The 23,332-nt window shown below is 45.6% G+C and overlaps 1 protein-coding gene across 1 annotated transcript; it reads right to left on the bottom strand.

The window, feature by feature from the left end:
* Nucleotides 1-1,473: 1,473 nt before the first annotated feature.
* On the bottom strand, nucleotides 1,474-23,278 carry LOC309381628 (dehydrogenase/reductase SDR family member 4-like). Its single transcript, XM_081932826.1, has 8 exons — nucleotides 23,064-23,278; nucleotides 16,533-16,710; nucleotides 14,587-14,688; nucleotides 13,882-13,952; nucleotides 11,429-11,480; nucleotides 8,637-8,771; nucleotides 6,916-6,971; nucleotides 1,474-2,054 (listed from the first exon to the last, which is right to left on the bottom strand). The coding sequence occupies exons 1-8, from the start codon at nucleotides 23,180-23,182 to the stop codon at nucleotides 1,940-1,942; spliced, it is 828 nt and encodes a 275-aa protein (XP_081788952.1). The 5' UTR covers nucleotides 23,183-23,278; the 3' UTR covers nucleotides 1,474-1,939.
* Nucleotides 23,279-23,332: the final 54 nt, after the last annotated feature.

The raw sequence follows: 23,332 nt of genomic DNA, 5'->3' as shown, positions 1-23,332 counted from the left end.
TAATCCCCCACCTCTCACTTACCAGGTGTGGATTCCCACGAAAAAGTCTGGAAAGGCGAAGAAGGGGGAGTGGGGGGGGGTAAAAAAAAGCCACTCCCCAAATCTTCTGGAAAGGCACAGATGTGCTTCAGAGACACACCCAAGGCGAGAGCCAGTAGATCGATGGAGAGGGATCTCCGCCGGGAATACCGCTGGTGGGGGCCGGGGAAAAATACAGCCCCATGGAGGAAGCAGGAAGGGGTGGGGGGAAAGGAAGGGAGGGGGAGTCCTGGGTGGGCTTAAAAAGAGCTCGCGGGACCCTCCAAAAGGTAGAATGGAGGGAGGGAGGAAAAAAGAAGGAGAAGGGACCAGGCGAAGAGGCAGACGAGTGGCGGGTGATGGAGGGATCGGGAGGAGGAAAAAGGACGGAACACGGCTGGGGTGGTGGTGGAGGGGGGGTTGGGAAAGAGAGGGATGGCTGGAATGAGAGACAGACAGACACACACAGAGAGAGAGAAGGATGGAGAGAGAGAGAGAGGATGGAGAGAGAGAGAGAGAGAAGGATGGAGAACTGAAACGAAAACCGAAGCTGAATCAGCAGAGAGAATCCACCAAAGGCACTAAGCAAAGAGGAGCTTGTTGGGGTGGGGGGATGGGGGAGCCCTGATCTGTGCCCACCCCCTCCCCACCACAGCAGATTCTTTAAAATTTTTTTGCAAAATAATAATAATAATAATAATAAGCCTCCGGCTGGACCATATTCCCCCCAGCATGGAGACACAATGAAGGGGAGGGGGCTTAAGGCAGCAACTGGCTGGCTGGGAAGGAGTTGGGGGGGGGACGGAACGAGATGACCGGGAGGAATTGGAATGGGGGGGGGAGGTGTTCTCTTTCCTCTCCCCTCCCCCCCACAGGAAAGGGAGGAGGAGAAAAGAGAAAAGAAAAAAAAAGAGAGGATCGGAATTATTCCCGATGGGAGGGATGGCGGAGGGGCCGTGCTGGGTGGGTGGGTGGGAAGTTCCTAGGGAGGGGTTGGGGGAGATGAGGAAGAGGGGGGGGGCTCCCTTGGGTATGCCAACCAGCCCACCCCCCACCCCAGAGAGAAACAAGCCCCCCCCCTCCCAAATGCAGAGGGAGGTCTTGGCACCAGATCTGAAAAAGGAGAGAGGAGACTGACTGCATGTTGTGTTTTTCTGTCTGGTGGAACCCCTTTTTATGGGGTGGGGTGGGGGCGGCGCTTTGGGGTTCCCTTCCCACGCATTCCCCCCACCCCAAAGAGAGAAACAGACCCCCGACAAAGGTGTGATTCCAAAGAAGTGTTTATTTGAATGATTACACACAAGGCACTGAGGCAGAGCGACGACAATGAGCACCGGCGATATTTCGTACCCCCAGATTCGGGCGGCTCCTCCCAATCTTGGAGCCGGTCCCAGCTGGTTTCCCCCCCTCCCCTCTCCTGGAAAGACCCTCCCCCTAATTTCCCAGGAAGCACTAGGGAAGCCCCCTCTATCCCCCTTGGATATCCCCTCCGCCCCAACCTCCAAGAGGTACGATGTGAAAACAAACCAGGATCAACCTAACCACCTTTCACTCCGCAACACGGCTCGGAGGGAGGTCGCGCAGGGGAGTCTCCTGGCACGCACGTGTGCGACGGGAAACTTCGACCTCAGCTGTGTGTGCAACGGCTTTTCCCACCTAAAATCCAAGGGTTGTTGTTTCCCCACCTAAAATCTAACAGGAGGCACATATTCCCCCACTCAACCTGGTTAGCAGGAGGTCCATTTTGGGTGGCCATCCCTTCTTCTCAAGAACATTGACCTCCCGCTCCTTTGAAGCTGGACCCAACCACCATCCCAGCTGGGCGTTGCTGGTTCACCCCCAAATCTTATTCCTGAGGTCCCCTTGTGCGATTATCTGTCCATTGTCGTCGCTGAACCGGAAGCCGCCAAGAATCTCCTGATCAAAGGCGGGCTTGAGCACCGTCAGCCACCACTACCGTCTCCCCGGTGATATAGTTGGCATCGGCGGAGCAGAGGAAAGAGACGATGCCCGAACAGTCTGACGGGACTCCGATCCTGGGGGAGAAGAGGAGGAGGGGGACCTGGTTAGTGGTCAGAGGACCCCAAGGTTGGGTCTCTCGTCTTCATCCAGAACATACGTAGTTTGCAGGTGGAAGCGTAGGGAACGTAGGCCTGGAGAACCTCAAACCAAGATCTACCTTGGCGGATCGGATCGCTCAAAAGGCCATCCTGGTTCAGCAGTTTGCATCTACTGGTGGTCAACCAGACGTCCACCAGGAGACAGAGACCTTCTGCAGCTGAGCCCTGGCGACATTTGGAGGTATCTGCTCCAACTCGCAGGTCACATGGAGTCTAAGATCCATGGCCTTTAAGAAACCATTTGGAGGTGGTGGTGTGGCCTGCGGAGGTGGCAGCAGAATGGGACAGGGAAAAGGTTGGGGAGGAACATCAGCCAGTCCTGGAGGTTGAGGAAAGCTCAGACGAAGGGCTCTGCGTCGGAGGCAGAGAGGGAGTTAGACAGCAGTGAGGCAGAAGAACAGCTGGAGCCTGTTCCCAGTGTGTGCATGCGCAGAGCTGCCAGAAGACAGGAACAACTAAGAACGCAGGGTCGGCTTGGGGGTAAAGCCACACCTTGTAGGGGATAGGCCCCTCCCATAGGAAATAAAAAAGTGGAGCAAACGGGGAGGGGGCTTTTGCAGGAAACAATTTGTTCCTTCGGTCGTTTCAAGAGTGGGAAGTTCTGTTTGTGACTATAAGAGACTCTGTGCCAAGTGTGGCCTTGCCCTGCATTGGGGAACTAGTTATCTGGCAGCTCGCCAAGCGAGATAAGGTTCGTGTGGATAAATATTCCTCTGAAAGGCTGTTCGCCAAGCCTTGCGGACTGTGAATGAAAGGAATCCACAGTCGTGCCAACTGTTGCCTTGCCCTGTGTGTGGAAACTCTTATCTGGCAGCTCTCCAAGCGAGATAAGGTTCGTGTGGATCAATATTCCTCTGAAAGACTGTTTACCAAGCCTTGCGGACTGTGAATGAAAGGAATTCACAGTCGTGCCAAGTATTGCCCTGTGTGTGGAAACTAGTTATCTGGCAGCTCTCCAAGCGAGATAAGGTTCGTGTGGATAAACATTCCTTTGACATAATGTTTGCCAAGCCTTGCGGACTGTGAATGAAAGGAATCCACAGTCGTGCCAAGTATTGCCTTCCCCTGTGTGTGAAAACTAGCTTTCTGGCAGCTCTCCAAGTGAGATAAGGTTCGTGTGGATAAATATTCCTCTGAAAGGCTGTTCGCCAAGCCTTGTGGACTGTGAATGAAAGGAATTCACAGTCATGGCAAGTGTTGCCTTGCCCTGTGTGTGGAAACTAGTTATCTGGCAGCTCTCCAAGCGAGATAAGGTTCGTGTGGATAAACATTCCTCTGAAAGACTGTTCACCAAGCCTTGCGGACTGTGAATGAAAGGAATTCACAGTCGTGTAAATTGAAGGAGTTTAGCTGGGATTTCTTGCTTTTTAAGGAAGCCTGGGTCAGAACAGGTATCTGCTCCAACTTGCAGGTCACATGGAGTCTAAGGTGGATGGTCTTCCAGAAACCTCTTCTTCAGGAGCCCCTTCCATCTCCTGGAGGACAGGGTTCTTGAAGGCCATCCATCTTCACGTTCCTTGCATGCTAGCATCATATTTTCTTCAATCTCTTGTGGGTTAGCGAGATGTTTTGGGCCTGTGTGTTGGGCCTCTCTTTCTTGTAAACGTCCCCGGATTGGGATGGAAAAATAAGAGAAATATCTCCTTCAGCTTCTCCATGTTCTGCCTGGTTTTTTTCTGTCTTTCCCCTCTTATTGCATTTTTACAAGAGTCCTAAAGTAACGTCGGAGACTTGGACGTACAACGGCTTGTCAAGCTAACTGTTTGGTGCCCCCCAAATTACTCCAGGTCGGCCTTTCCTAAAGGTTTAGGGGTACAAGGGTCTTGTAACTTGACAGCTTTAAGAAATTTTTATTTTTAATGTTGCCTTTTTATATTTGTGTTGTATTTGTGCTGATTTCCCTGGCTTAGCTGATAAAGGAGGAGAGCCTGTGGCTTAGTGGCAATTACATCGGCCTAATATGCAATACAGCCCTGGTTCGAATCCCAATAAGGGTATGGCTAGCTGATGAGAGCTAAATAGCTTGAAATAGATCTATACTAGTCTCCCTTTATTTATTTATCAGCACAAATACAACACAAATATAAAAAGGCAACATTAAAAATAAAAATATGGGTTTCTGTCTGGATGGTTTTCTGTGATGAGCCGAAGGACAGAAAGAGGGAGTAGTGAGCTCCCTCCCATATTTGGGCATACCAGGGGTTGTAACACAAATACATGTGTGTGTGTGTGTGTGTGTGTGTGTGTTGTATTTGTGCTGATAAATAAATAAAGGGAGACTATATACAACTATATACAAATACAACACAAATATAAAAAGGCAACATTAAAAATAAAAATATGGTTTTCTGCCTGGATGGTTTTCTGTAATGAGCCGAAGGACAGAAAGGGGGAGTAGTGAGCTCTCTCCCATATTTGGGCATACCAGGGGTTGTAACACAAATATATCTATCTATCTATCGATCTATCTATCTATCATCTATCTATCTATCTATCTATCTATCTATCTATCTCTATATCTACATCCATCCATCCATCATATATATATCATCTATCCATCATACATCTATCAATCCATCTATTTATCTATTATCTATCCATCCATCCATCATCTGTCTACCTACCTACCTACCTATCTACCTACTGTACCTATCTATTATCTATCAATCCATCTGTTATATGTTTGCTTTGTCCACATATTTATTTCATATGTTTCGTTGTACGCCGCCCCGAGTCCTTCGGGAGAGGGTGCGGCTAAGAAATAAATATTTATTTATATATATATATATATATATATATATATGTATGTATGTATGTATGTATGTATGTATGTATGTATGTATGTATGTATGTATATATATATATATATATATATATATATCCATCTATCTATCTATCATCTATATCATCTAGCTATCATCCATCCGTCTATTCATCTATTATCTATCCATCCATCATCCATCTATATCCATCTATATCTATCTATCTATCTATCCATCCATCCATGTCATATATATGTATGTATATATCAGGGGTGGGTTCCTGCCAGTTCTAACCTCTTCTGTAGAAGAGGTTCCACAAATCTCCAGTGCCGCTTAGGACCGGTACCAGCTCCTTCCCCCCGCCTGTCCGCACATCATCAAGATGAAGAGCGAGAGGAGGAATTCTGGGAGTTGAAGTCCACAAGTCTTAAAGCTGTCAACTTTGAACACCCCTGTGGGTTTTTTTCCTAAAGGTTTAGGGGTACAAGGGTCTTGTAACTTGACAGATTTAAGACTTGCACACTTCAATGCCAGAGTTCCTGAGCCAACATGACTGGAGGAGGAATTCTGGGAGAAGTCCACAAGTCTTAAAGCTGTCAAGTTTGAACACCCCTGGGGGTTTTTTTCTAAGGGGTTAGGGGTGCAAAGGTCTTGTAACTTGAGAGCTTTAAGACTTGCGTGCTTCAAATGCCAGAGTTTCTGAGCCAACATTTTGGTTGCTAAGCAAGAGCGTTGTTAAGTGAGTTTCACCACATTTTACAAGTTGGCCACGCCCACCCAGTCACATGACTGCCAAGCTACTCCCACCCAGTAACATGGCTGGCAAGCCACTCCCACAAAGCAGGCCACACCCACAGAAGAGATTCTAAAATTTTTGAAACCCACCACTTGTATGTATGTATGTATGTATGTATGTATGTATGTATCCATCCATCTATCTATCTCTATCATCCATCCATATCCATCATCTATCTATCCATCATTCATCTATCCATCCATTATCTATCTATCCATCCATCCATCCATTCCATGTATTATGTATGTATGTATGTATGTATCTATCTATAACATCCATCCATATCCATCATCTATCTATCATCTATCATCTATCTATCTATCTATCTATCTATCTATCTATCTATCTATCATCTATCTATCTATCTATCTATCTATCTATCTATCTATCTATCTATATCTACCTACCTACCTACTGTACCTATCTATCTATTATCTATCAATCCAGCTATCTATCATCTATCTATCCATCCATCCATCCATCCATCCATCCATGTATTATGTATGTATGTATAATATAGTGTGTGTATTAAATTAACATATATTAATTATAATTATCAGGATAATTAGAAATATGTTTAAATTAAATTATGTCAGCATAAATATGAATATAATTATAAATGTTAAATTATAACGGTTATCAATGTGAATGTAATTATTAATGTGAGGTAAATGAAATTATAATGCAGTTATCAATATGAATATAATTACCAATGTGAGTTAAATGAAATTATAATGTAGTTATAAGCATCAATATCATTATAAATTTAAGTTAAATGAAACTGTAATGGACTTAGAAACATCAACATAATTACAAGTATCAGCTAAATTAAATTGTAATTCAATTATAAATATCAGTACCACTAGGAAAATTCTAATGGCATTAAAATATAAATATAATTATAAATTTAAGCCAAGTGCCATTATAATTTACTTAAAATATCATTATAAAGAAGGACAACTAAAATATAATTGAATTAGAAATGCAAATTAAATTGAATTATGTAATTCTACAGGTCTAAACAAAAGAATTAAAATAAAATAAATCTAAAAATGAATGGTTAGCTGTGGTGTTTTCCCTTTAGTCAAAATTGATGACAGCTGTCAGTTTTAAGGTTTCGCAACCCCTCAAAAAAAGAACAGCTGAAGTGTGTTGGAAATTTATAGAATTAGACCAGAGGCCTTGTTTTAATGCAAAACTCTGATTTATCCCAAGTTACCTCTTTATCCGCAAAGTTTCCAGCATTTGGCGTTCTGTGTTTTCGTCCTGCCAAAACTAGACAAAAAGAATAGCTGTGAGGTGATTTGATTTTAATTTTAATTTTTAATTTTGGGGTTAGCGAGTCCCATTATTTGGAATTACAGGCTGTCCTCAACTTACAAGTTTTCATTTAGTGACCGGTTCAAAGTTTCACAACTGATTCATATTTATGACGGTCGCCCCTAACCCTTTGGCAACCGTCGGACAAGCAAAGTCAATAGGGCAAACTGGATTCACTTAACAACCGTGTCCCTAATTTTAACAACTGCCGGAAAGGTTGTAAAATGGAATACACCGTGGCAGGAAAGGTGGACTTCAACTCCCAGAAAGCCTTACTACTTTTTAAGATGGGCTGGACTTCAACTCCCAGAAAGCCTTGCCACTTTTTAAGATGGGCTGGACTTCAACTCCCAGAAAGCCTTGCCACTTTTTAAGATGGGCTGGACTTCAACTCCCAGAAAGCCTTGCCACTTTTTAAGAGGGCTGGACTTCAACTCCCAGAAAGCCTTGCCACTTTTTAAGATGGGCTGGACTTCAACTCCCAGAAAGCCTTGCCACTTTTTAAGATGGGCTGGACTTCAACTCCCAGAAAGCCTTGCCACTTTTTAAGACGGCTGGACTTCAACTCCCAGAAAGCCTTGCCACTTTTTAAGATGGGCTGGACTTCAACTCCCAGAAAGCCTTGCCACTTTTTAAGATGGGCTGGACTTCAACTCCCAGAAAGCCTTGCCACTTTTTAAGATGGGCTGGACTTCAACTCCCAGAAAGCCTTGCCACTTTTTAAGATGGGCTGGACTTCAACTCCCAGAAAGCCTTGCCACTTTTTAAGAGGGCTGGACTTCAACTCCCAGAAAGCCTTGCCACTTTTTAAGAGGGCTGGACTTCAACTCCCAGAAAGCCTTGCCACTTTTTAAGATGGGCTGGACTTCAACTCCCAGAAAGCCTTGCCACTTTTTAAGACGGCTGGACTTCAACTCCCAGAAAGCCTTGCCACTTTTTAAGACGGCTGGACTTCAACTCCCAGAAAGCCTTACCACTTGTTAAGGTGGGCTGGACTTCAACTCCCAGAAAGCCTTGCCACTTTTTAAGATGGTCTAGACTTCAACTCCCAGAAAGCCTTGTCACTTGTTAAGGTGGGCTGAACTTCAACTCCCAGAAAGCCTTGCCACTTTTTAAGATGGTTTAGACTTCAACTCCCAGAAAGCCTTGCCACTTTTTAAGATGGCTGGACTTCAACTCCCAGAAAGCCTTGCCACTTTTAAGACGGCTGGACTTCAACTCCCAGAAAGCCTTACCACTTTTTAAAATGGCTGGACTTCAACTCCCAGAAAGCCTTGTCACTTTTTAAGGTGGGCTGAACTTCAACTCCCAGAAAGCCTTGCCACTTTTTAAGATGGTCTAGACTTCAACTCCCAGAAAGCCTTGTCACTTTTTAAGGTGGGCTGAACTTCAACTCCCAGAAAGCCTTGCCACTTTTTAAGATGGTCTAGACTTCAACTCCCAGAAAGCCTTTCCACTTTTTAAGATGGGCTGGACTTCAACTCCCAGAATTCCCTAGTCAGAGTCATGAGGAATTCAGGGAATTGACGTCCACCCATCTTAAAAAGTGGCAAGGCTTTCTGGGAGTTGAAGTCTAGACCACTGCCCTCAAATCTCTTTCCCGTCTTTGAAGATACTCACGGCCGAGCTGAATTTCGTGCGGATCAGGCCGGGCGCCAGACAGTTAACACGGATGTTTTGAGGGGCCAGTTCAATGGCCAGGTTGCATGTCAACCCCAGGAGGGCTGTCTTGCTAACGTTGTAAGGCCCGAGGCTCTAGGAGAGAAGGGCCGAAGGAAGCAGGATTAGGGGTACCTTGAAGAGCCCACTGGGACCTCCCTGGTCCCCTCCGCCCCCACCGAGACTGATCTCAAAGCTAAACAGGCTTAGCTCTCTACATCTCTTTGTAGGAGTTTGTCTTTCTTTTTCTCTACACTCTCTCCATCTTTCTACCATCTATCAAACTATCCATCTATTATCTCTATCTGTGTCTGTCTGTCTATCTATCTGTCCGTCATCCATCCACCTAGCTCCACCCACCCGTCCATCCCTCTGTGTTTATCGATATCTGTTTAGCTATTTATCTGCATTTATCAATTTATTGTAATTATCTTATCTATTTGTATCCATCCATCCATATCTATCAATCTGTCTATCCATCCATCCATCCATCCATATCTATATCCATCTATACCTGTGACGGGGTCAGGTATTTGTCAGGGCAACCGAGGTCTGCCCTGTCAGCTGGCCGGAGCGCATGTGTACGCTGGCCACCTGACTTCAGCCTTCTTTTGAAGCCATTTTTCGCCCTCCGGAGGCTCCTGAAGCCTCCGGAGCGCGAAAAACCGGCCCTACGGGCGAACTGGAAACTCAGGAACAAACGTCCGGTTTGCTCGTAGGGCCGGTGTTAGCCCTCTGAAGCATTCAGGAGCCCTTAGAAGGCTTCCCCGAAGGCTCAGGAGGGCAAAAAATGACACTTCCGAATTGCTCGTAGGGTTGTTTTTTGCTCTCCGGAGCCTTCACGGAAGCCTTCTGAAGGCTCCGGAGGGCTAAAACCGGCCCTACGAGCAAACTGGAGGTCACGAACTTCCGGTTTGCCCGTAGAGCCGTTTTTTTGCGCTCCGGAGACTCCAGGGAAGCTCCTGAAGCCCCTGGAGGGCCTCCGGGGGGAGGAGGGGGCTGTTTTCGCCCTGCCCAGCCTCCTATAAAGCCTCTGGAGCCTGAGGAGAGCGAAAAAAGCATGCAAAAATGGGGGGGGGGAGAGCGCTCACGCACGACACTCCTGCGCTCCCCCCGCTTTTGGCACGCAAGCCAAAAAAGTTTCGCCATTGCTGATCTATACAACTAACTAATCAAGGAGAGAAGCAACTCAGAACTGAGGAGAAATTTCCTGACAGTGAGAACAATTCATCAGTGGAACAGAAGTTGCCTCCAGAAGTTGTGAATGCCCCAACACTGGGAGTCTTTAAGAAGATGTTGGATAGCTATTTGTCTGAAACGGTATAGGGTTTCCTGCCTAGGCAGAGGGTTGGACTAGAAAACCTCCAAGGTCCCTTCCAACTCTACTATTGTATTGTATTGTATTATTTATTTATGTATCTGTGTAATTATGAATATCCATCTAACTTATTCATATCTATCCATCCATCATATGTCTATATCTATCTGTATCCATCTATCTATCTATCTTCTATCTATATTATCCATCCATCCATCCATCCATCCATCCATCTATCTTTCTATCATCTATCTATCTATCTATATCTATTATCTATCTATCTATCTATCTATCTATCTATCTATCTATCTATCTATCTATCTATCTATCATCTATCTATCTATCTATCTATCTTTCTATCATCTATCTATCTATATCTATTATCTATCTATCTTCTATCTATCTATCTATATCTATCTATCTCTCTTCTATCTATCTATATCTATTATCTATCTATCATCTATCTATCTATCTATCTATCTTCTATCTATCTATCTATCTATCTATCTATCTATCTATCTATCTATCATCTATCTATCTATCTATCTATTGGTTTATCTATTGTAACTATCTTATCTATTTATATCCATCTATCTCTCTGTACATGTATTGGTATCTTTCCATGTAATTATGTGTATCAGTCTATCATATGTGTATCTATCCCTCCATCTATCATATCTGTCTATCTGTATGTATGTATGTATGTATGTATGTATGTATACATGTATATGTATATATGTCTGTCTATCTGTGTTTATTTATTGTAACTATCTTATTTATATCCATCCATCTATCCATCCATCTATTTATCCATCTATACATGTATTTTTATCTTCCTATGTAATTTATATCAGTCTATATTTATATCTATCCATCCATATCTGTCTATCTGTGTCTGTCTGTCTGTCTATCTATCATCTATCTATCTAATCTGTCATCTGTTTGTCTGTGTCTGTCTGTCTTTCTGTCTGTCATCTATCTATAGCTATCTAATCTCTGTCATCCATCTACCCACCCATCCATCCAATCTGTCCTCTATCTGTTTATCTGTCTGTCTGTCTGTCTGTCTGTCTGTCTGTCTGTCTGTCTACTATTTATAATCTAGCATCACCCATCATATTTAAAAGTGTTTATCCGAGTTATTTACCTTTCCCAAATCTAACTTCTCTGAATCCTCCCACTTAAACCGGGAGGCCCAGGAGACAGAATAAAAAAGGGATAAATTTTTATATCTCCTAATTTGGAAAACCAACTTCCTAGATGCAGGCAGCAATTGCAATGGCCTTTTTGACAGGTGCGTAACGCAGCTGGCTCCTCTTCAGGGTTCAAGGAGAAATAAATCCCTTTCTTCCCCCCCTCCCCTAATTCTTTTATTCCATTTTTAGAGACGGCCCGAAAGACGCAAAATAGATAGAAAACAATCTGCTTCACTCACTGGAAACGGCCTATATCCAGCAATGGACGACACGATGACGATGGAGCCGCTTCTGGAATAAAGCAAGGAATTGAGAAAGGCAAAAAAAAAATTCCTTCTGCTCTCATAATTCCTTTATTCACCTGGAATCAGTCACTGTTTCTCTCCCAACCTACCTCACGGGGTTGTTGTGAACCATAATTAGGATTCTACTGAAAGAAGCGTTTAGGAATCTAAATGCGAAATGAAATAAAGTTCTGAAGCAGGAAAATAACTTCCTTTTTTCTTTTTTGAGATCATGGGTATCATCCTCATTTAACGACCTCGTAATCCCTTGCGGGGTGGAGTCCGGGCAACTGAATGGAGCTGAATCCTTTACTGGCCAGATGCCCTTCCTGTCACCAATGTGGAGTTTTTGTTCATCAGCAGATATATTCTCATGGTGCCCAGAGACAAGAAATATCTGCCTCTACCTAGGATTGAACTCCTGATTGCGATCATGGGAACGATCTCAAAATATTATATATTATCTACATCTCTGGAATGCCTCAAACAATTTCAACCAAACTTGGGTACGCAGATGACTTCCTCTCTGGAAACAAATACGGTGGGAGTAAGACATCCCTAATGCCCCTCGGGGTGTGTGTGTTCTGTTACGATGCAGCCTGTTGTGCCTTCAAATGGCTTCTACCGTACTGCCGTAAAATGGCTCCTACTGTACAGCTCAGTGGAGTTGCCATGGTAACGACTTCAGAGTACTCCTCTGGTAAGGGGGAAAAATCGAATATTAGAAATTATGTTTCTTCCGGATATTTTCCCCCTATAAATAAATATCCGGGCAACGCCGGGTTATCGGCTAGTAGAATATCCTATTCTGGCCACGAAGACCGAGAATTCATGGCATTTCTCATGAATGCGGCAGGCTCCGAGTGCAAATTCTACCTCTCTCGAAAAAAAAGGGCACCCACCCCTCCTTCACAAAGCTGGGACTTTTATCAGAATCAAGAATCTTATTTTGTTTTATAGCCGAAGAACAGAAGACTAAGAGAGAGCAGCTTTCAAAGGGTTGGAGAAAGTCACTGAGGACTAGAAACTTGAAATGCTTCTAGAGAGCGAAAAAAAGAAAAGAAAGACTGGTAGTCCAAGCTGATCAGACAATGGGCAAGAAGAAAAAGAAAGAAAGAGAGAAAAAAATAATAATATAACTATTTTCCAGCCCAAATGTTAACTCGAATATATAGACAAACTATACAATGTACTGAGGTAATTTACCTCCGGCTCTAAACTGAAAGACGGTACAGGTAGACCTCGACGTACGACCACAATTGAGCCCCAAATGTCCATCGCCAAAGCAAGGCTGACGTTAAGTGAGTTAGGCTCCATTTTACGACCTTTCTTGCCACCATCGTTAAGTGAATCGCTGCTGTTGTTATGTCAGTAACGCAGTTGTTAAATGGATCTGGCTTCGCCTTTGACTTGGCCAAAAAGGGATCACGTGACCCCAGGACTCTGTGACCGTCGTAAGTGTGAGTCAGTAGCCAAGCAGTCAAATTTTGATCACATGACCCTGGGGATGCTGTGACCGTTGTAAGTGTGAGTCAGTGGCCAAGTGTCCGAATTTTGATCACCTGACCCTGGGGATGCTGCAACCGTCGTAAGTGGGAGTCAGTGGCCAAGCGCCACGAATTTTGATCGCGTGGCCCTGGGGATGCTGCGACCGTCGTAAGTGTGAGTCAGTGGCCAAGCACCACGGATTTTGATCACGTGGCCCTGGGGATGCTAGGACCGTTGTAAGTGTGAGTCAGTGGCCAAGCGTCCAAATTTTGATCACGTGACCCTGGGGATGCTGTGACAGTCATAAGTGTGAGTCAGTGGCCAAGCGTCTGAATTTTGATCACCTGACCCTGGGGATGCTGTGACCATCATAAGTGTGAGTCAGTGGCCAAGCGTCTGAATTTTGATCACCTGACCCTGGGGATGCTGTGACCATCATAAGTGTGAGTCAGTGGCCAAGCGTCTGAATTTTGATCACCTGACCCTGGGGATGCTGTGACCGTCATAAGTGTGAGTCAGTGGCCAAGCATTCAAATTTTGATCACGTGACCCTGGGGATGCTGTGACCGTCATAAATGTGAGTCAATGGCCAAGAGCAACGCATTTTGATCGCGTGACCATGGGGATGCTGTGACCGTCATAAGTGTGAGTCAATGGCCAAGAGCAACGCATTTTGATTGCGTGACCATGGGGATGCTGTGACTGTCGTAAGTGTGAGTCAGTGGCCAAGCATCCAAATTTTGATCACATGACCCTGCTGCAACGGTCATAAGGGTGAAAAATACCTCACTTTTTTCAATGTCCTCGTGGCTTGGAACGGTGACTAAACAAACAGTTGTAAATCGAGGACTGCCGGTGTATAAATTAAAGAGGAAAAATAACCCCCACCCCCCAAAAAAAGGTTGCCACGACATACTCACCCCCTCTTCTGCATATGGGGGACCACGAGGTTGACCAGCAGCGCTGTCGCCTTTACGTTGATATCCAATATCTGAAACGAAGAGCAGGCGGACTTGGACTTATGACCATAATCTTTGCCGTCTGTCCTTACGGCCGTAAGACGAGACACCCACGCGATTTTGCTGGCCTGATTTTAAGCCCCATTTTTCCCTGTGGCCGTTGTAGAAAGCCAGCTCCGCGGCCGAAAACCATACGCCCCCGTCATAAAAGCATGCACAGCCATCGTAAAACGAGCGCAGCCGTCGCAAAGGGTGTCAATTTGGGAGGAAAACTGGCCGGAAAAGACGGTAAACTCACCTAAATTAGCGTCCCGGGTTTGAGTTAACGTCGGAACTGACCTTAAACGTGAAACGTGTGTTTGTATATACAGGGTGTGTGCATTTGTGTGTGTGTGTTTGTGCTGCTGTCGGAATTCTGGAACCAGATTGTAATTAGGTTTTGGGGGGAATCTGTCCTCATTTCAAATGGTCGCTAGGCGAACCGGCGTTAAGTGAGGACCACCTCTAAAGCGGAAAAGCAATCTTTTTTTTATCCCCAACCGTTTCCCCAATCCATGTTTGCAGATGTTTGGCCTTGCCAGCAAGTCTGAGCGACGTTCCTCCCCGCGGGTGGCACCCTCCGGACTACAAAGCCCATCTCCTCGGTCCCCATTTGCCATCTCTCACCTTGTCCCAGACTTCCTCCGAGGCATCCAATATGCTTCCAAAAAATGGGTTCACGGCTGCATTGCTGACCAAAATATCAATTCCCCCATAGCGCTCAACGGCCTACGAAAAAAAGGACGGAGAATTAAACGCCGCCATTTAAAAAGCTAAGCCAGGGAGTGGCGCAGTGGCCTAGAAGTCGAGCTCTCGCCTTACGATCAGGAGGCTGTGAGTTCGATCCTAGGAGGTAGAGGCGGTTATTTCTCTCTCTGGGCACAATGAGAATATATCTGCTAAACAAAACTCCACATTGGCAACAGGGAAGGGCATCTGGCCAGTAAATATTCTGCTAGCTCCATTCAGTTGCCAAGACTCCACCCCCACAAGGGATTGTTAAAAGAAGATTTTGAAAAGCTAACCCAGTTTGTAATACAATATTTCTCAATTTCGAGGACTTTAAGAGGGGAGGACTTCAACTCCCAGAATTCAAGGTTTGCTGGCTGGGGAATTCTGGGAGTTGAAGTCCTCCTCTCTTGAAAGTTTTCAGGGTTAAAAAAACACCCTTCCAAATGCAAATTCAATCTCTTTTTTGCAACTGTTTAATAAAACAAACGCCATATAAAGCTATATGCAACTCCATCCAATTCTCTTCCTGTGGCAGAAAATAGCTACAGGCAGTCCTTGACTTGCAACGGTTCGTTTAGTAACCATTCGAAGTTACACCACCACAGGAAAAAGTGACGGGACCGTTTTTTTCACACTTCTGACTGTTTCAGCCTCCCCATGAGCGCATGATTTAAAATTCAGACGCTTGGCAACTGATTCATATTTATGACGGTCACAGGTCCCGGGATCACGTGACCCCCTTTTGCGACCTTCTGGCAATGGGGATAGCCAGATTCATTTAACAGCCTTGTTACTAACTTCAAAACTGCAAGGCTTCCGTCAACGCCGATGGCAAGAAAAGTCGTAAAATGGGGTGAAATTCATTTCACAAATGTCTCCAGAAATTTTGGGCTCCAGTGCGGTCGTAAGGCGAGGACTACCTGTAGATATTCCAAGCAAAAGGGTGAAACCAGCCAGCCCCTTCTGAAAAGAAGCAAAATTCCCATTTTCGAATCTTAAAAGCTCCGAGGAGAGACAAAAAAACCTCCCAGAATTATTCCCCAGCCAGCAAGTCCTTAAAAATCAGAGAAAATAAGATTTGTTTTTCCTTTGGGGAAACTTTTTTTCAGTTCTCTGTCTCTGTGACAGGTTGAGTCTTGCACGGTAGAAGCCACAATGGCCGAGAATTTTGATCGCAAGTCATTTGCCGGAGGGAAAATGTCAACCCACGCCACTCCTTCGAAACCAACCATTCGAAGGAGTGGCGTGGCGTGGCGGCCTAGAGGCAGGAGCTCTCGCCTCACAATCAGGAGGCTGTGAGTTTGATCCTAGGTAGAGGCAAATTTTTTTCTCTCTCTCTGGGCGGAATGAGAATATATCTGCTGAACAAAACTCTGCAATGGCGACAGAAGGGCATCCGGCCATTAAAAACACTCTGCTAGCCCTATTCAGTTGCCCAGATTCCACCCCACAAGGGATTATGGGCTTGTCGAAAGACAATGATACTTTAGTGACCGCTTGAAGTTACAACAGCACTGACTTATGATCGTTTTTCACGCTTGACCACCGTTGCAGTATCCCTGGGGTCCAAATTCCGAGTCACGCAACTCTCTTTTTGCGACCTTCCGACGAGCCAAGTCAACAGGGAAGCCGGATTCGCTTAAGAACGGCGGGACTAACTTTACGTACTGCGGTAATTCGCTTCACCACGGGGGGAAAGAAAAGTGGTAGGACGGAGCGAAACTCGCCGAAGTGTCTCGCTTAGTGAGCAGAAGTGCTGGATTTGATTGTGGTCCTAAGTCCAGAACGGCCAGGTAGTGAAACAATGGGGCAAGATATGCCATGGAGGAAGGGGCGCTTACCGCATCCACTAGGCGCTGTCTGTCTTCTGCCTTGCCCACGTGACACACCAACCCCGACACTCTGAGGTTCTCGGCCTGCAATTCGGCCACGGTCCGGTCCACGTTGGCCTGCTTCCGGCTACTCACCAGCACGTGGGCCCCGTCTTGCGCCAGCCGGCGTGCGATGGCTAAGCCAATTCTGCCGAGACAGAACCACGATACAGATTGACCCCGAATTACAACCGTTTCAGCGCTGAAAAAAGCGCACTAGGACCGTTTTTCACACTAGTGACTGTCGCGCTCGTGGTCACGTGGTGATCCGAATTTGGCAGCCGATTCCTGTTTACGACGGTCGCAGCGTCCCCCGGGGTCACGCGATCCCCTTTTGTGCCCTCCCGACGCGCAAAGTCAAGGGGGACTGCAGGGATTCAGTTAACAACAGTGGCAAGGAAAGCCATCAAATGGAGTAAAATTTGCTCCGCGAACGTCTCGCCTAGCGACAGGAATTTGGGGGTCAATGGTCGTACGTCGAGGACTACCTCTAATAGGATGCACCCAGCAGGAGGCCTTTTCGTGCAATTCTCGGTGCCATTCTGCAGATAAAACAGGTACGGCTAGTCCTCGACGTACGACCACAATTGAGCCCAAAATTTCCGTCGCTGAGTGAGACAGTTGTGAAGCGAGTTTTGCCTCATTTTGCAACCTTTCTAGCCACCGTTGTTAAGTGAATCGCTCCAGTTCTTAAGTCAGTAACACGGTGATTAAGGGAATCTTGCTTGTCTACCCCCAAGGGTAAACGATATAGGTAGTCCTCGACTTACGACTGCAACGGAGCCCTACATTTCCATTGCTGAGACATTTGTTATGTGAGATTTGCCCCATTTTATGATCTTTCTTGCCATGGTCATTAAGTGAATCGCTGTGGCTGTTAAGTCAATCGCACGGCCATTAAGTGAATCTGGCTTCCCCAATTGATAAAGACAGTCGCAAAAAAGGGGATCGCGTGACCCCGGGACACTGCAACCGTCATAAATATGAACCAGTTGCCGGGAGTCTGGATTTGGATCATGTGGCCATGCTGGAAAGGTCTTAACTGTGAAAAACGGTCGTACGTCCCTTCTTTTGGTGCTGTTGTAACTTTGAACGGTCACTAAACAAACTGTTGTAAGTCGAGGACTACCTGTACAGTATACAGGGAGTTCTCACTTGACAATCATTGACGTTATGACAGTCATTAAGAAACTTTTCTGGTTTCGGGCGTCCAGATGTGCACCTGTCAGCTGGTCTTTGCGGATGCCAGAACGCTGGAAAACAGCCTGAAAAATGGCCCCAAAACAGGCCATTTTCTGGACTGTTTTTCAGATTGTTTTTTGCCTGAAAAACCGCTTGAAAAAGGCCTGAAAACGGCCTAAAGCCAGCCCGGAAAATGGCCTGAAAACAGCCCCCAAAAGGCCTAAAACCGGCCTGAAAAATGGTCTGAAAAAGTCCCGAAAAATGGCCGGAAAACGGCCCCCCAAAAGCCTGAAAAATAGCCAGAAACTGGCCTGAAAACAGCTCAAAAAGGCCTAAAACCGACCTGAAAAATTGCCTGAAACTGGCCTGAAAATGGCCCCCAAAGGCCTAAAACCAGCCTGAAAAATTGCCTGAAACTGTCACAAAAAATGGCCTGAAAACGGCCTCAAAAGGCCTAAAATCGGTCCGAAAAATGGTCTGAAAATGGCTGAAAAAGGCCTAAAACCAGCCCGAAAAAGGCCTGAAAAATAGCCTGAAAATGGCCCAAAAAATGCCCTGAAAATGGCCCCCAAAATGCCTAAAACCGGCTTGAAAAATAGCCTGAAACTATCACAAAAATGGCCTGAAAACGGCCCAAAAAAGGCCTAAAACCGGCCCGAAAAATGGTCTGAAAAAGGCCCGAAAAATGGCATGAAAATGGCCGAAAAAAGGCCTAAAACTACCCCGAAAAAGGCCTGAATATGGCCCCAAAAAGGCCTAAAACCAGCCTGAAAAATAGCCTGAAACTGGCCTGAAAAATGGTCTGAAAAAGGCCTGAGAAATAGCCTGAAACTGGCCTGGAAAATGGCATGAAAACGGCCGAAAAAAGGCCTAAAACCAGCCCAAAAAAGGCCTGAAAATGGCCCCAAAAGGCCTGAAAAATAGCCTGAAAATGGCCCAAAAAATGCCCTGAAAATGGCCCCCAAAATGCCTAAAACCGGCTTGAAAAATAGCCTGAAACTATCACAAAAATGGCCTGAAAACGGCCCCAAAAAGGCCTAAAACCGGCCCGAAAAATGGTCTGAAAAAGGCCCGAAAAATGGCATGAAAACAGCCGAAAAAAGGCCTAAAACCACCCCGAAAAAGGCCTGAATATGGCCCCCAAAAGGCCTAAAACCGGCCTGAAAAACAGCCTGAAACTGGCCTGAAAAATGGTCTGAAAAAGGCCTGAGAAATAGCCTGAAACTGGCCTGGAAAATGGCATGAAAATGGCCGAAAAAAGGCCTAAAACCAGCCCGAAAAAGGCCTGAAAATGGCCCCAAAAGGCCTGAAAAATAGCCTGAAAATGGCCCAAAAAATGCCCTGAAAATGGCCCCCAAAATGCCTAAAACCGGCTTGAAAAATAGCCTGAAACTATCACAAAAATGGCCTGAAAACGGCCCCAAAAAGGCCTAAAACCGGCCCGAAAAATGGTCTGAAAAAGGCCCGAAAAATGGCATGAAAACAGCCGAAAAAAGGCCTAAAACCACCCCGAAAAAGGCCTGAATATGGCCCCCAAAAGGCCTAAAACCGGCCTGAAAAACAGCCTGAAACTGGCCTGAAAAATGGTCTGAAAAAGGCCTGAGAAATAGCCTGAAACTGGCCTGGAAAATGGCATGAAAATGGCCGAAAAAAGGCCTAAAACCAGCCCGAAAAAGGCCTAAAACCAGCCCGAAAAAGGCCTGAAAAATAGCCTGAAAATGGCCCAAAAAATGCCCTGAAAATGGCCCCCAAAATGCCTAAAACCGGCTTGAAAAATAGCCTGAAACTATCACAAAAATGGCCTGAAAACGGCCCAAAAAAGGCCTAAAACCGGCCCGAAAAATGGTCTGAAAAAGGCCTGAAAAATGGCATGAAAACAGCCGAAAAAAGGCCTAAAACCACCCCGAAAAAGGCCTGAATATGGCCCCCAAAAGGCCTAAAACCGGCCTGAAAAACAGCCTGAAACTGGCTCGGAAACTGGCCCAAAAAGGGCCTAAAACCGGCCTGAAAAATGGCCTGAAAACGGCCCCCAAAAGGCCTAAAACCAGCCTGAAAAATAGTCTGAAACAGGCCTGAAAAATGGTCTGAAAAAGGCATAAAACCGGCCTGAAAAAGGCCAAAAAATGGCCTGAAAACAGCCCCAAAAAGGCCTGAAAAATTGCCTGAAACTGGCCCGGGAAACGGCCCAAAAAATGCCTAAAACCGGCCTGAAAAATAGCCTGAAAAAGACCCGAAAAATGGCCTTTTGTTTGGCTGTTTCTCAGGCCGCTTTCCGACCCTCCGGCGCCCGCAAAGACCAGCTGGCTGGCACACATGCCCTCACGTTCTGCTTTGGGCACTCAGTGCTGAAAAGGTTTGCCATCACGTTCATTGCATATACCTTCATTTCAGTGACTCAGGGGTGAGATTAGATCCCTGAAACGTGCTTTTTCCAATCCAGATCAGCCGATGGACAATTTACACACCTGACTAGTGTCAAAAATTACAGCGGAGTGAAATAATGATGTGTTTTTAAGGCACTTCAGAATCGTAGCGGGATTTAGTCAAAATCTACGGGACGTTAGAAAGGAAGAAACGAAGGGATCTGGTTTGAAGGCCAGGCTTGGCTGAAGGAGCATGAAAAGAGAAGATTTTTTTTCCAGAGCATTAACCATCCTGAAAATAGAATACTTAATTCAATTTAATTAGATCACAAAACAGGTTGTTGCAAAAGCATCCAGAAGCAGGAATTCGTCAGTTGCAAGTAACTGCATGCTTCATCCGGGAAGAAACTGAAAAGAAACTCCCTGCCTTGAGTTACTTGTAAAATAATAAAGGTGGGATACAAACAGGAAGGAAGGAAGGAAGGAAGGAAGGAAGGAAGGAAGGAAGGAAGGAAGGAAGTAGGGAAGAAAGGAAGGATGAGGGAAAAAAGGAAGGAAGGAAAAAGAGAGAGAGAGAAGGAAGGAAAGGAAAAAAGAAAGAAAAGAAAGAAGGAAGAAAGAAAAGAAAGAGAGAAGGAAGGAAGGATGGAAGGAAGTAACAAAGTATGGTAGAAAGGAAGAAAGAAGGCAGGGATGAGGAAAAGAAGGAAGGAAAGAAGAGAAAGAAAAGAGAGAGAAGGAAGGAAAGGAAAAAAGAAAAGAAAGAGAGAAGGGAAGAAGGAAGGAAAGGAAGAAAGAAAGAAAAGAAAGAGAAGGAAGGAGCAAAGTATGGAAGAAAGGAAGGAAAAAATGTGGCAGGGATGAAGGAAAGAAAGAATGAATGAATGAATTCATTTTGGGGATGAAGTCCATAGTTTCTTAAAGAAAGAAAAGAGAAGGAAGGAAGGAAGAAAAGAAAGAGAGAAGGAAGGATGAAAGGAAGGAAGTAACAAAGTATGGTAGAAAGGAAGAAAGAAGGCAGGGATGAGGAAAAGAAGGAAGGAAAGAAAGAGAAAGAAAAGAGAGAAAAGGAAGGAAAGGAAAGGAAAAAAGAAAAGAAAGAGAGAAGGGAAGAAGGAAGGAAAGGAAGAAAGAAAGAAAAGAAAGAGAAGGAAGGAGCAAAGTATGGAAGAAAGGAAGGAAAAAATGTGGCAGGGATGAAGGAAAGAAAGAATGAATGAATGAATTCATTTTGGGGATGAAGTCCATAGTTTCTTAAAGAAAGAAAAGAGAAGGAAGGAAGGAAGAAAAGAAAGAGAGAAGGAAGGATGAAAGGAAGGAAGTAACAAAGTATGGTAGAAAGGAAGAAAGAAGGCAGGGATGAGGAAAAGAAGGAAGGAAAGAAAGAGAAAGAAAAGAGAGAAAAGGAAGGAAAGGAAAGGAAAAAAGAAAAGAAAGAGAGAAGGGAAGAAGGAAGGAAAGGAAGAAAGAAAGAAAAGAAAGAGAAGGAAGGAGCAAAGTATGGAAGAAAGGAAGGAAAAAATGTGGCAGGGATGAAAGAAAGAATGAATGAATGAATGAATTCATTTTGGGGATGAAGTCCATAGTTTCTTAAAGAAAGAAAAGAGAAGGAAGGAAGGAAGAAAAGAAAGAGAGAAGGAAGGATGAAAGGAAGAGGAAGAAGCAAAGTACAGAAGAGAGGAAGGAAGAAGCAAAGAAGGAAAGGAAGAATGGAAGAAAGGGAGGGAGGGAAGGACGGAGCAAAGAAGGAATAGAAAAATGGAAGAAAGGGAGGGAGGAAGAAAGGAAGAGGAAGAAGCAAAGTACAGAAGAGAGGAAGGAAGAAGCAAAGAAGGAAAGGAAGAATGGAAGAAAGGGAGGGAGGGAAGGACGGAGCAAAGAAGGAATAGAAAAATGGAAGAAAGGGAGGGAGGAAGAAAGGAAGAGGAAGAAGCAAAGTACAGAAGAGAGGAAGGAAGAAGCAAAGAAGGAAAGGAAGAATGGAAGAAAGGGAAAGTGGGAAAGAAGGAAGGAGGAACAAAGTAGAGAGGAAGAAAGAAAGGAGGGAAGGAAGGAGGGAAGAAGGAAAGGAAGACTGGAAGAAAGGAAGGAGAAGGAGGAAAGATGAAGAAAGAAGGAAGGAGCAAAGAAGGAAAGGGAGAATGGAAGAAAGGGAGAGTGGGAAAGAAGGAAGGAGGAACAAAGTAGAGAGGAAGAAAGAAAGAAAGAAGGGAAGGAAGGAGGGAAGAAGGAAAGGAAGACTGGAAGAAAGGAAGGAAGAGGAGGAAAGTGGAACAGAGATGAAGAAAGAAGGAAGGAGCAAAGAAGGAAAGGAAGAATGGAAGAAAAGGAGGGAGGGAAGGAAGGAGAAAAGCGGAGAAGAGATGAAGAAAGGAGGAAGGAAGGAGCAAAGAAGGAAAGGGGGAATGGAAGAAAGGGAGCGAGGGAAGGAGAAGGAGCAAAGTGGAGAAGAGAGGAAGGAAGGAGGAAGGAGCAAAGAAGAAAAAGAAGAATGGAAGAAAAGGAGGGAGGGAGGGAAGGAAGAGGAAGAAGGGAGTGAGGGAAGAAAGAAGGGGAAACGGAGGAGGGGAGAGAAGGAAGGAAAGAGCTCAGAAAAAGTCACATCTGCAGCAGAATCGCCTCCTAATTTCTCCTTCAGGGGCATCCCAGGGTTTTAATTTCAAGCAGGGGGCCTGGGAAGAGAAACACAGTCTCAAAAGGCTGGCGAAAAGGCAAGAAGAGTGTCTCTGAGCGAATGCAAAGGGCTTTCCCTTCCTTCTTCCCATCATCTGGCCCTCTCTCTCTCTTCCATTTGGGCGCCCAAAGTTTCCTCCTGGCCTCCTCCTCCTCCAGATCTTTGGGGGGGGGAGAACCACAACTCCCAGCATGCCCTTGGAAGTGGTCGCAGGCGACCCGGGCCCAGTGCATCCTGGGAGTTGCAGTCTCCCAAAGTTTCTTTCCCCCTTCCCTTGCTTACCCTTCGGTGGAGGCGGTCACCAGGGCCACCTTCTCGGCCAGCGAGCGGCCGGCCGGGACGCTGCTCATTCTGGCAAAGCGACTCCAAGCGGGGCGGCCGGAGAGCAGCGCTCTTTGCATGGCAGGCGCAAAGTCTCCCTTCTGGATCCCGCGCAGCTCCGCTTGCAACGCAACCCGAATCTGGGCTTGCAGGGCTGCAAGGGGAGTGGAAGTGGGCGGGTGGGGGGCGGGGTGGGGTGGTAGCGGGCGCCCTCTGATGGGCGAGGCCGG

This window comes from Natrix helvetica (assembly GCF_964273705.1).
Source record: "Natrix helvetica genome assembly, chromosome: Z".
In the NCBI taxonomy this organism is placed as follows: Eukaryota; Metazoa; Chordata; class Lepidosauria; order Squamata; family Natricidae; genus Natrix; species Natrix helvetica.
The sequence above is the reverse complement of the archived record's forward strand: the minus strand, read 5'-3'. Positions and strand labels throughout refer to the sequence as shown.

Coding starts and splice junctions, on each gene's coding strand:
- LOC309381628 (XM_081932826.1), bottom strand. CDS start 23,182: ATGCAAAGAGCGCTGCTCTCCGGCCGCCCCGCTTGGAGTCGCTTTGCC. Junction 11,481..13,881: donor CCCCATATGCAGAAGAGGGG/GTGAGTATGTCG, acceptor GCTTTATTCCAG/AAGCGGCTCCATCGTCATCG. Junction 2,055..6,915: donor GAAACTTTGCGGATAAAGAG/GTAACTTGGGAT, acceptor CTTCTCCCCCAG/GATCGGAGTCCCGTCAGACT.